Source organism: Mytilus edulis, chromosome 9 (assembly GCF_963676685.1).
Source record: "Mytilus edulis chromosome 9, xbMytEdul2.2, whole genome shotgun sequence".
Classification (NCBI taxonomy): Eukaryota; Metazoa; Mollusca; class Bivalvia; order Mytilida; family Mytilidae; genus Mytilus; species Mytilus edulis.
Window position 1 is genome coordinate 39,888,436 of NC_092352.1, and position 13,700 is coordinate 39,902,135.

The 13,700-nt window shown below is 32.2% G+C and overlaps 1 protein-coding gene across 1 annotated transcript; it reads right to left on the reverse strand.

The window, feature by feature from the left end:
- Positions 1-511: 511 nt before the first annotated feature.
- Positions 512-13,367, reverse strand: LOC139488299 (uncharacterized). Its single transcript, XM_071273797.1, has 7 exons — positions 12,534-13,367; positions 10,941-11,029; positions 9,819-9,890; positions 8,912-8,995; positions 5,267-6,658; positions 4,176-4,374; positions 512-3,199 (listed from the first exon to the last, which is right to left on the reverse strand). The coding sequence occupies exons 1-7, from the start codon at positions 12,913-12,915 to the stop codon at positions 2,145-2,147; spliced, it is 3,273 nt and encodes a 1,090-aa protein (XP_071129898.1). The 5' UTR covers positions 12,916-13,367; the 3' UTR covers positions 512-2,144.
- Between the last annotated feature and the right edge of the window lie 333 nt (positions 13,368-13,700).

Genomic DNA, 13,700 nt, shown 5'->3' on the forward strand with positions numbered 1-13,700 from the left:
AGTTATAAATTATCATTTTTGTTAGACATTCGTTGTGTCTCTAGAGGCATGGTAAAATCATATGAATATCAGATATGAGGGTAATATTGCAATGAGTCAGCAAACTTACATGGTGATCACGTGCTTGCAACAGATTTCACAACAACAGCAGTGTATCTAGAAATGCTTAAAAACCTAAACTGGCAAACCCTACAAGAACGAAAGCTAAACACCAGACTTCAAATGTTCCACAAAGTAATAAATAATGAAATTGCAATACCACCTCAGGATATTCTCATAAAAAGCCAGTCCAAAACTAGGTCTACTAATCAACAAGCATACAGACAACTCCAATGCAACAAAGACAGTTTAAATTCTCATTCTTCAGCCAAACAATCAAAGATTGGAATAAATTACCACCTGAAATTCTACAGACAACATTAAGGATGCACTAACTCATGAAGTACTCCTTAAAACATGTTCTCACTTAAATTAATTTGCCTATTGTTTTTATCTTAAGTGCCAGTCTGCCTAAGGATCAGGCAGTGACCAAAACATGATAGTCTCAGATTTTGATAAAAACTTGCACAAATCATCTCAAATACAAGTTTTGAAGAAAAAAATACTTTTCGGACCAATAACATATGGTTGCTATGGAAACAGAGCCATATGATTTTTACAAAGCAACGAGTTGTTGAAATTAGCATAAAACTCACAGTTTTTCACTTTTTTAGTGTCATGAAAACTAATGTTCAGATAAAGTGTAGTACTTCTCCATTGTACAGCAACTTTTTCAACTATGAAATATTCTTGAAGAATAGCTGTTTTGATGGAATTCTATTTCATTCTAGAATTTTTGAGGTACAGAAGGGTCTTCATGGACCGTTATGTCCAAAAAAGCCAAAAATGACCAGAAATCAAGTTCAAATATTTTCTATTACCAGAACAGCACACACATGGTGTCACTAAATATGGATGAAGTAGTATTCATACTTTCATTATTTTATAAAAGCTCGGTGGGTTTTTTCCAAATATTGAGTAACCATAGCAACAAAGTTACCCTATAGCAACAAGGCTAAAAAAATAAATTGTAACAAATGTATTCAATATTTTAGTCTAAATGCATATACATGGACTAAATATGATTTATTTCAGCTAGTCACATTCAAGTGTTGTCAATTGTTACATTTTTTGGTCCAGAAAGTATTACATAGCAACCAAAATATGTGCTTAACAACCAAAATGAACAAACAAAATTTGATGATTTTTTTTTATAAATTTGTTTTCTCTGGTGCAAAAAGTGACAATTTAGTGGTCAGATATCAATAAATTCTATATAAAGAAGTAAATAAAATGATATCCTCATTTCATCAACAAAAACATAAACTCCCCTAGTTACGAAATAAATAATTAAAATAAAAAAAGATAATAAAAAAAATACCATCAACATGTATTTTTTAAACTGAAGACCTATTTTTAACCAAAATCTAAGAAAAACCATTAAAAATATTGTGATGGGTCCTCAACACCCCCATACTTATAACTGACAAACAGTTGTATGCATACATGTATTAACAAATAAAGGAAGATATTTTCAAAATTTTTCATTTCTTCTTATACCAGATAATTATTGTTCTGAGACCTACATTAACTATTATAGTAGTATCTGACACTGTCATGTTCTAAAAATTTCATTACAACCATTTTTTTCTCTTTAAACAACCAAAGAGGGGGATATGATATCAATTTAACAACAACAAAAGTTATTCCTTAGCAACCAATGCTTGATCAAATTCATTTTGAAAAGAAGACAAAAATCTAGTCTTAAATGACCTTTTTTAACATGTTAAAAGTGACATCAAATATACGTTTGACATATTTGTTCTGCAACATGCAAGGGTTTATTTATATATATTTATATTGATATAAAATAGAACTAGACGAAATAAGAATAAATTAAGAAATTTAAAACCCTCATGTTGGGTCCTTAGTTCTCAAGATTCCTTGGCATGCAGTATTCTGTATATATATGATTATGATGTTGTCATGTTAGTATTTAGTAATAGCACAAATTATAACAAGTTCAGAATATTTGCCTCATTATGAACTAAACAAAATGCAAAATCTGTCATACATATGCAAATGAAGGTAAAGTTAAATACAATTTAACTAATTTGCTCTCTGACATGGTCCATCTCAATATCATTTAAAATGTCAACTAAATTGTCATCATCAACATAAGCATCAGCAATTCTTACAGTTCGGCCAACCTTCTTTCCTGTTCTGGTTAATAAAGCCAATCTTGAGAAATAAGACATTATCTGACTTGGCTGTAAACACTGTTCTAGAGCAAATAGTCTTTCACCATCTTCATTCCTGGCAGTCTTCATCTTTTTAGCAACAACATTCGGATTTGCTTTTTTACCTGTTCTATCTCCTTCAACAAAAATATTTTCTAGATAGTTCTTCACTGCATTAGAAAATCGCACCACTTTTTTATCCTTCTTCAGTGCCCAACCTTGGTGAATGGGAGAGTTTGTCGAACTGCCAGAAACTGAAGTCCTGCTAAGAGAAAGGGCAATGTTCTCTTGGTTGCATTGCTCAGCCCATTTTATTCTGATGTGATCGTACGTTGACATCTTTTCAAGTTTGTATACATGTTTTTCAAAGTCTCTGTGTCTTTGAAAATCAGAAAAAGATTTGAAAGAACAAATGCATCCTGTCTCTGTGCATACAAAAATTCTGCTTGCTAATTCTGATGATTGGACGGAGTTTTCTTTTGGCTTTGAAATATTGCCAGTATGGGCTTTTGGTGTTGTGAAAGGTTGAATTATAGTAAGATTTGGCAATGCCTGGGATAAATCTGTTGAGCATAAGGAGTTGACATTGTCTACTAATTTACCATTGCCTATGTTGTAGGCTTTATATTGGGTAATTGAATGTTCATGCACTTCCAGGTTGGTTATTGAGTTTATACCGCTCCACTTGTGTTTCACTTTTTGCAACTCTGACTGATCTGCATTCACATCAACTACAGCCACTTGACATCCTGCAACTCCTAATCCTTCATCTATAGCCTGCTTCATTTCCTCTGCTGTTGTAACATTGTTGCCATTTGCTACATACATTCTAATCTTCTGTCGAAGATGTGCAATTTTAGCATCACAGTAGGATTTTCCTGATTGTGCCTCACTGTAGTCATATCGTTTTATTTTGATACCTGCAATACAAAGACATATTTGAAATTTCTGAAGTTCTTGAGAAAAAAATAACAAGAGTGCACACACTGAAATGTCACGCCTTCTTTACTAATCATTGATATTATGTTGATAGTCCTAAGTTTTAAGCTTTATTACAACTGTTACATAAGCTTAACATTAACCAAGATAACTGACAAAGACCAATGAACCCTTAAAATGAGGTCAAGGTCATATTAACCATGCCAGACAGACATGTTCAGCTAACAATGCTTCCATACAACAAATATACATGACCTATTACTTATGTTTAAGACAAAAAGATCAAGATACAAAAACATAACACTGTGCAATGAACCGTGAAATTGAGGTCATGGTCAAATAAAACCTGCGAGACTGACATATAGATCATAAAATACTTCCATTCACCAAATATAGTTGACCTTTGGCAAATAATATTAGATAAAAAGACCAAAACTCAAAAACTTTACTTTGACCACTGAACCATGAAAATGAGGTCAAGGTCAGATGACATCTGCCCGCTAGTAATGTACAACTTACAATCATTCTAGGTGTCAGATTTCTTTTATGAATAATTTCATTTCTAGTTTTTGATGCGCTTTCTTTAAATTTTTATAGTTATGAATATTGTTAAAGCTCATATGGTGACCAGTAACCATATGAATATTTATCTTTGTTGTTCGGTCATTTTATTACATAAATAAGGCCGTTAGTTTTCTTGTTTGAATTGTTTTACATTGTCTAATTGGGGCCTTTTATAGCTGACTATATGCGGTATGGGCTTTGCTCATTGTTGCAGGCCATATGGTGACCTATAGTTGTTAATGTTTGTGTCATTTTGGTCTTTTTGTGGGTAGTTGTCTCATTGGCAATTATACCACATCTTCTTTTTTATATTTGTCGTTGAGGGATAAATATCTCATTGGCAGTCATGTCATATTTTTTTATTACTAGGTTGAATGCATTTTTAATCATTACCTGTTTGTTGGGAAATGCAATTTAAAGCTATCCATAAATTGCCACAGTGGTAACAACCAGCATTGTCAGACCTCAGAAACACTTCTTTGAGATGTCCCATCTGAACACTAATTTCACTCAGTGTATGTCTGATGAAAGCTGCTACAGCAATCCAATCTTGCTTGCTTGCACTTTCCAAAATATGAACAAATGTTTGGTGCTGAAAGAAAAAGACTTCATTAAAAAATATGAAATATGAATACTGTAAACCAACTTATTTTCGCGAGCGATTTATTTTCACGACTTTCGCGAGTAGAAAAATAAGGCGGTCAAGAAAGGGTAAAACACAAAATAAAGTATCCGCAAAAATAAGTTGGTTTACAGTAATTACTTTATTATTGTCATTCTTACAGTTTTTAATTTAATTCTTTAAATAGATGTTGAAAGTTGCATGCACTAAGTGTGAAGTAGCCTTCCTTTCTCCTTTGAGTAAAATTTCAGTGCTCAATATTTTGCTATATAGAATGGTAGAAATCTTAAACATCACTGGTCTAGGAGTAGATGTGGATATTTATGAATGGAAAGTGTTGAACTAAAGTTTTATAATCATTTGTAATATGTATGTTTCAAGCCAGAAATTGTCACACATACATTTTTACATAAAAACAGGTTTGAAAAAAAAAATAGATGCTTACAATTTACAAAAATAATATTTTGAAAAGCAATGCAAGCAGAATTTTTAAGTAGTGTCTGTCATGGATGATCCATTTTTTTTTTATAAAATAAAAGTACACAAATGGCTGCCTCTCAAAAATTTGAAAGAAATGCATTTTCAACAACACATGTGTACACAAACATAAAAGTAGTCTAAAAAATCAGCTCAAAATCTGAAGGTGTATAGAAAAAAAGTAACTGTGATGAGTTCAGTTATTTCAACAAATTTCAAAAGTCTTGAAATTCTAAATTATAGAAAAAAATCAGCTGAGGATCTAAGCTTAAATTTGAAGGTTTATTGCAGAGTGTTGGATAAGGGTAAAACTATATGGCACCATCAATTTAAACGGGGCCATAAAAAAAATGTTCAGTACATTGCAAAATCTGATTAAAATTACCTTCAAATTAACTTGATCATCCTTCTTCTCCTTATAGATGCACACTGCAACATGCCATGATAATCCCTTTTGGCCAAACCAATCTGACTGTTTTTCCCTGTGTGAGCAAGGGAGGAATTTCATTGCCCAATCAATCACCATCACTGCTTGACATTCACTCATATTATCAAACATGTCAGTTCTGGCAAGGTCTTGGTTGACAGTTCTCATTATATGGCATTTCCAGTTTTCTATTTGATCAAGTGCAAGTTTCAACTCAGTTTTGTCATCAGAACCAAATGGCAAGTTTGATATCTTAATTAAAACGGACGATATATTGTCACATCTGTCACATTTGATTGAATGGTCATGGTCACACTTTGACTGATAATTTGGCACTTTGGGGTCACTAAGGCCCCATTTAATACAGTGGTCAGCACATTCTGAGTTGGGAGATATGTGTAATTTATAGTCCCCTTTCAAATATTCCTTGCCCGATTTCAGTTGTTGGATAAGTTCATTTTTCTTTTCCCGGGATATGATATCTTCATTTTCAATACCTTTAATAAGTTTTTCTATTAACTCAAAACCACTATGTCCATCAGCTGTTATGTTATCAAGACCATGTAGATTTCGGCGCTTTGATGCAGAACATACATTAAGAATATTGTATAAGGTTGCACGGCTCAAAGGAGTAAACTCATTTTCTTCACTGTAAGAGTTATACATATCAATCAAGGTTGAATGACAAGCTGTTCTTACTACTTCTGGTACTGTTATAACTTCACCTGATTCTAATTTTATATCTCTTGTGCCATAGGAAACAATTTGATGGAAAGCTGGGTTAAAAAAGAAAGACAAGGCATGTTCAAGTTTCACAGGGTCCATTCTTGATCTTTTCACAGGAGGTTGATCATGTTGGTCATAAATTGACTGAAAATTCATCATCCTTACTTTGTCAACTCTATACTTGGTTAGTCCTGGAATTCTGTTTAAAAGTTGTTCTTTTGTTGTTTTGGATGCCATAATTGACAATAATTGTTCCTTGACAATATTGTTATCTGCCTCATTGTACAATTTGATCAGGGAATTAAACATTTCATCGTAGTAGTTATCAGATGAGCCTTGATTATTGTCTGCTTTTTGTTTGAAAATACGAGCTAGCAATATGCTACTCTGACCTGGTGCAATAGCATTCAAAACAGCACTTATTGCCTCATCTGCCTTTCTTTCAACATACAGCTGTGTTGTTTTACTAACCGTCTCTATGGATGATTGGAGTTGGTATTTTAGTGGGCTGATCTCCCCTTTAGATAGAGATGACAGGACGTTATTGCATGTACTCAAATCTACAGGCATTCCCTCATTACTCCAGTTAGATGTCTGGGACAAATTTGTTCCTTGTGATGATTCCTGAAAATAGGTACATGTATGTAGACAACATAATTTTACATTAGGTAAATTTTTATGCAAAACAGTAGCCTAATAAAAAGCCTTAAATGGCACAATGTTGAAACATAGAACATTGCCACTATTATATATGTGTGACTAAAATCTATGGAGGTTTCCAAATATATGGCCGGTTCTAAATCTATTGCAGATTACTAATCTATTGCAAGTGTGACGGTACATCTTCAAATAAATCAAATTTATGGCAGTTTTTTGTTTTCTCCAAGTCTACGGCAGATTTGATTACGTAATTTTCTGTATGGACACAACATTCAAGCTTGATACAATTCTGAATTTGGATTAAATAGTTGACACAGATAAGGTTTCTGGCGTAGATTTGGACCAACTTGAAAACTGGGCCCATAATCAACAAGAGGCTGTCACAACGACAGCAAACCGGATTTATTAACATTTATTTGTATCCTGCCAATATCACAAGAACCATAACTGATGAACGGTGAAAGTGAAAATCATCAATATCAAATTTGACCTCCATTTAGTCATCAGTACCAACATATTAAAATTTGAAAAGCTTAGGTTGAATGGTTCATGAGTAAATGCACGGACACTACTGGAAATGCCATTTTTAAATCTTTCAAGAACCATAACTCCTGAACGGTAAAAGTCAAAATTGTCATTATTAAACTTGAGCTCCATTTTGTCATTAGAAACAACATATTAAAATTTGGGAAGCTTTGGTTGAAGAGTTCATGCGTAAATGCACGGACACAACTGGAAATGCCATTTTTCAATCTTTCAAGAACCATAACTCCTAACAGTAAAAGTCAAAATCGTCATGATTAAACTTGACCTCCATTTTGTCATCAGTAACAGCATAATAAAATTTGAAAAGCTAAGTTGAACAGTTCATGAGTAAATGTAGGGACACGACTAGAAAAGCCATTTTTCACTCTTTCAAGAACCATAACTCCTGAACGGTAAAAGTCAAAATCGTCATTATTGAACTTGACCTCTATTTTGTCATCAGTAACAACATATTAAAATTTGAAAAGCTAAGTTGAACAGTTCATGAGTAAATGTAGGGACACGACTAGAAAAGCCATTTTTCACTCTTTCAAGAACCATAACTCCTGAACGGTAAAAGTCAAAATCGTCATTATTGAACTTGACCTCTATTTTGTCATCAGTAACAACATATTAAAATTTGAAAAGCTTTGGTTAAACAGTTCATGCGTAAATGCACGGACACGACTGAAAATGCCATTTTTCAATCTTTCAAGAACCATAACTCCTGAACAGTAAAAGTTGAAATCGTCATTATTAAATTTGACCTTCATTTTGTTACAAAAATCAAACTTAGTTTAATTTGGGACCTTTTGGACCACATCAAAGAACCACATGAGTTACAGTAATTTCGCACCATAAAATCTCGTACCCTGGCCATTTTGTACCTTGACCATTTTTTACCATAGGCCTAAATCAATATATTGTTTGTTTCCCCAATCCCGACCCTGCCAAGCCAGGTGTGGGTAGGTAGGTAGGTAAATAATTTTATTTTTCCGAAAAGCCTGAATATTATCAGATGATCCAGCAAGCCAGAAAATCAGAAATGAATAAAATAATATTTGACTTAGTTTTGCCAATACAATTTCATGAGTAGGACCATTTTTGCAGGGTTGGTCGGGATTGGGGAAACAAACAATATTTTATTTTGGGCCATATGGAACATTAACACGTACCCCTAGGGACCTTTATAGCTTGCTGTTCGTGTGAGCCAAGGCTCCGTAATGATAATATATCAATAATGATTTACTCTTATAAATAGTAACTTGAATGGAGATTTGTCTCACTGGCACTTATACCACATCTTCCTATATCTACATACAATTTTGTACCTCATGGAACATTAACATGTAAATACCATTCGAATGATCATACCTCATCTTTCTCATTGTGTTTTGAGGTATTATGCGTTATGCGTTAATTAATTTGGTTCAGGCAAACATAAGTACAGAAAGATACCAATAGGTATTGGGTAACACTATGTCCCTCCCGTTTCTACAGTGTTGGATAAAACATGAATATTATTTGGTATAATGATGTCTTTCTTGGGAATAATTACTATATGGCAATATCTTCATTTTCCCTTCAGACTGCATGAACATACATGTTTATGAATATGTTGTATGCCCTTTACACAATTTTCACAGTTATATGTACATGTATAATTTTGATTATTTAGAAAACATGAATTACCTGACTATCTATTGTTATGGTCTTGTAGGACTCAGATGACCTGTCTCTCAGAAAATACTCATCATTCCCAATACCACTGTCAACCTATAAAATATAGATGTAGATAAGTTTGAATGGTTAACAAGCATATTTTATATTTATTCAATAAACAAAATACCCACAGGTAAACAAGTACCTGTGAAAAATCCCCTAAAGTTTTCATACAAGATGTTAATTGAGATGAACAATATAGAATCATACAAAATACAGTGCTTGCATTTGCTACTCAGTATTTTGACAAGGCAAAATGGATCAGCTTATAGCATAATATGCTTCCGGTACATGTATGTTTGCACCTGTCCTAAGTCAGGAATCTGATGTACAGTAGGTGTCAGTTGTTTATGTAATGTATACGTGTTTCTCGTTTTTTATATAGATTAAACCCTTGGTTTTCTGTTTTGTATGGTTTTGCATTAGTAATTTCAGGGCCCTTTATAGCTTGTTGTTTGCTGTGAGCCAAGGTTCTGTGTTGAAGGCTGTAAATTGACCTAAAATGGTTTACTTTTTTAAATTGTTATTTGGATGGAGAGTTGTCTCATTGGCACTCACACCACATCTTCCTATATCTATGAACATAATTGTCATTTTCAAAGATTATTTTTGAGTGCTAAGATATCAATTTGAATCATTGTCTGATAATCAGGAAATACCAGAAATTCGCAGAAATGTGGAATGAACATTTGCTGAATCACACATAATAAACAGAGGTGCATGTTTTTTTACATTTCAACTTTTTTTTAGACATTACATTTACAATTACTACATTTTGGTGTAGATAATTGTATGTCACCTCATATTCTTATATCATGTTTTCCTGTTCATGATTTTTTTTTAACTTAATTCTATGGAAACAAATTGAAACACTTACCCTGCAACTATTACTCATGCTAGCTTGGTTCTCTGAACCTCCATTTGTTTTTTCTCTGTTTTCATGTATACACTGTTGAAAAATCAAGTCATAGACTAAATGGTTATTTATATCAGTGATAGTTTTAAGATTTTTTAAGCAAAATAAAAACAAAAATAACATCCCTGTGTAGCTCTGCTCATTACAATCTTTGTATATTTTCGACCATGAAGGTAAGAATAATTTTTTTTCTATTTAGATTTGCTTGTAATTCATTCTCCTAGTTTTCACTAAAATTTGGATTAAATTAAAACCTTGGAGATTAGTGTTTGCTCTGGTAAGCATGCCTCATTAAAGGCTTATAAAAGAAAAGAGGGAGTGTTACTGTGTGGATTTTCTATGTCATTTTCAATTTTTTGTCTCTGGTGTATCGGTTGTGTCATTGGCTATTATATAAATAACACATAGCTGAGAGGGTGTTAGAGCAGATTGGTACCCCGAGAAAACATTGTCAACCGCGGCGAACCTAAGGTTGACAATGCCTTTTCGAGGGGTTCCAATCTGCTCTATCACCCTCTCAGCTATGTGTTATTTAATTTATTATACTGAATGTCCTATCATTATTGGCTTTTACAGATTACTTTCATTATAAAAGTATTTTCTATGACGTCACGGATATAAAAACGTTACGGGCATTAGAAAAAAACAACAAAAGTCAAGCAAGATTTTATTTATTTTAACAGTCGATAATAAAATCTCAGCCAAAATGTAGAACTTAAGCATTGTATTTAATTCCTTGATGTAAATTCAATTCATTGTTCTTTGAATTATCGATTTCTGATTGGTCTACAATGTAGACGAGAGGGTAACATTCAAAAAAATTGTCACCCGCTCAGCCATGTGATAGAGTAAATTGACACCCCTGTCTTAGTCAATCAAAATATGGCATTTTAACGTGAAGTATAATAACATATAATATCTTCTTGTTTCTTTTGCACATAAAAAGTTGGGATCAGCATGTCCCTTCTTTACAAAGCAGTGATATTATTTATAATAATTGAACACGTTCTTGTCATTATCATGCCTTTTAAAGTTGACAAATATTTTTTTTCATAATATTAAAAACTATTTTTTTTTACAAACCTCTGGCTCTGAAGCATCACAATCAATATCTTCTTCATGTAAGTTTGAAATTTGTTCATAGACGACAGTTCTACATTTACGGCAAATTCCTGCATAAAAAAAGAAAAACTTATTTAACGAGTTGAACATACAACATACAGTACATGTATAAAACATTTTGTAAAATAAGGCTGAAGGACATATATTTAAATGAATACATGAACCTACAAAAATCAATAATTTACTATCATGATATTCATCATCATATAATTATGTTACGTGTTCAATAAATATATATCATTCTATAAAAATAAAGTAAGTGCACAATGACATATTCTAATGTGTGCTCATTGATGAAGGCCTTGTAGTTTACTATTTGTCTCTATATTAATGCAGTATTTATATGTATATAATACATGTACATGTATTGTTGGAAGATATTAAATTGACTTCATTATGCTTTAGCCTCTCCAAGCCTTTTTTTTTGTTCATTAGCAAGAGTCTTAGACTGAAGTCATGGAACTCCGAAGTACAAATAAAATTTATATTCTGTTTATCCAGTAATTTACATCAGCATATGATACATTGTATACATGTTTGAAAATTTAGTTGTTGACATTTGTAAGAACATGTAGTTGTAACTGATCTTATAAAGAAAATCACATAACTGAATGAAAGGCATGAAAGGTGGACCAAAATATAAATGTACTTGCATGCCAAATAATAACCTACTATACAGCTTGCTCAACATCATGAAGTGGGGATATTGGATAATTTATTTTTACATGTAAACAACTTATGAACTTATACCTGATACAATGTATTTGTATAATAAATGGCTGATTGCAGTATGAAATTATATAAGAATATTACCTATATAGAGAGAGATTTACGTTTTTTTTTCTCAATAGAAACTCAATATTTTAGACATAAATGTATTTTCCAAGATACATGTACAATGTACATGCATATTCAAAAACCACATGGTTGTTTATTTGTCCATTATGTGTGTACATGGCCTTGTGCATTGTTGACGACAGCAACAGACTACTTTGATCATATAAAAATATCTAGTGTGTTTTGATTTGTAGAATCTCGCACTGATATAAATTGTACATAATATAATGTATCTAATATTTTGATGCATTATTCTTTCTTTTTTATTGCTCCTTATACTTCTTACTAAAATTGAATTAGAAACATACAATGAACACTTGCTGCCTAAAATATGTACAAGCATGTATAAAATTTATTCAAATGTCATACCCGTAGCCAGGGGGTTCGGACCTGAACCCCCCTTGAAAACAAATATTCACTGTTTAAATCAATGTTCTGTTCGAAAAAGTTTTAAATATTCATTACACATGCCACCTTTTTCACCTCTGATAGTGTTCATCACAAAATATAACGGCAAGAATTCTTATTAAGAATATTTTCAATAGTTTGTTTAGTTTTGTGTTTGTTTTTTTTTGGGACAAGTTTGAAATGTTCCCTTTTCATACCCCCCCCCCCCTTTTTTTAAAAGATTTATGATTGATGTATGACCTCAATACCTGTGACAAAACCTGTTTATATTTTTTAAAATAATGTGCTAAAATATTTGTTGTTCATTACCTGATCCAACAGGAACCAATTTTCCATCATACATGGAAATGGCTCTGCTCATGTCAAGGGTCACTGCTCTATCTGGTTTAGCCTTTCCTGAGTGTTGAGGGTGTGAACAGCCTGCCTTTTTTCTCCAACAAATGCCTAATGCATATCGATGCAATGGGCAAACAGCATATGACTTCAAGGCAGAGAAAATTCCTACCCTGAAGCATATCAAATGTCCCTCTGTAGGAATATCATCTGACTTCAGCCCAACTGAAGCCAGATGGTTTTCAATATTTTTACTACAATTTGCAATAGATATATCAGTTTGATCTTCTTGAAAATACGGCGAAAAACCACACTCTGTGTTACAGAAAATAGAAAAATTACATCTTCTGCCAGTCATGTTAGTCAACTGTGACGTCCATTTGTTATGATTAGTAACATAAAGAGTTCCGAAAGGGGAGATAACTCTATTAAAACATGCTAAAATATGGAAAATTTTCTGCTATCAATAATATCAGAAAAACAAAAAAACCCACTGAAAGAAGATGAAAGACAGAATTACAAGTAATAATATGTTTTATTAATCATAATGATATAATCACACAGATCTGGTAATAGCTATAAATTAATTTTCAAAAGTGATAAATTTACTTAGGTATATAAGGAATAAGTCTCAACTTCATGGTACCAGGAAATAAATCACAATAACAAAACATAACTAATGCTTCATTTTTTTAATATTTATGTCATGTAAGGTTTCTAAAAAAGTATAGGAGTTGATGTTTTTTAACAATGCATGTTTACATAAAATACGATATTGCCTGATCCTTAGGCAGACTGGCACTTTAAAATTAAGAAAAAATATAGAATAAAAAATGTAAAAATTAAAAATTGAATAAAAATTGTAATTTAAAGTTTAATTAGTAAAAGAAAAATGAAATTAAGCAACCTCACTCAGGCGTGCGCCGGAAAGTAATAGTCAAAATGTTGATGTCTTTCTGTACCTAAAAAAGAAGACCCTTTATTTTAAATTTGTAATACTTAAATTAATAATTAGATATGATTAAGTGTGCATATTTTCGAAAGACTTAGTCTTTAAGTTTATGTAAACCAATTTTGTTCATGGTAATACGCTCTCTTCGAAAAATGCATTAACTATATCAGGAATGGAATATGACAGTTATT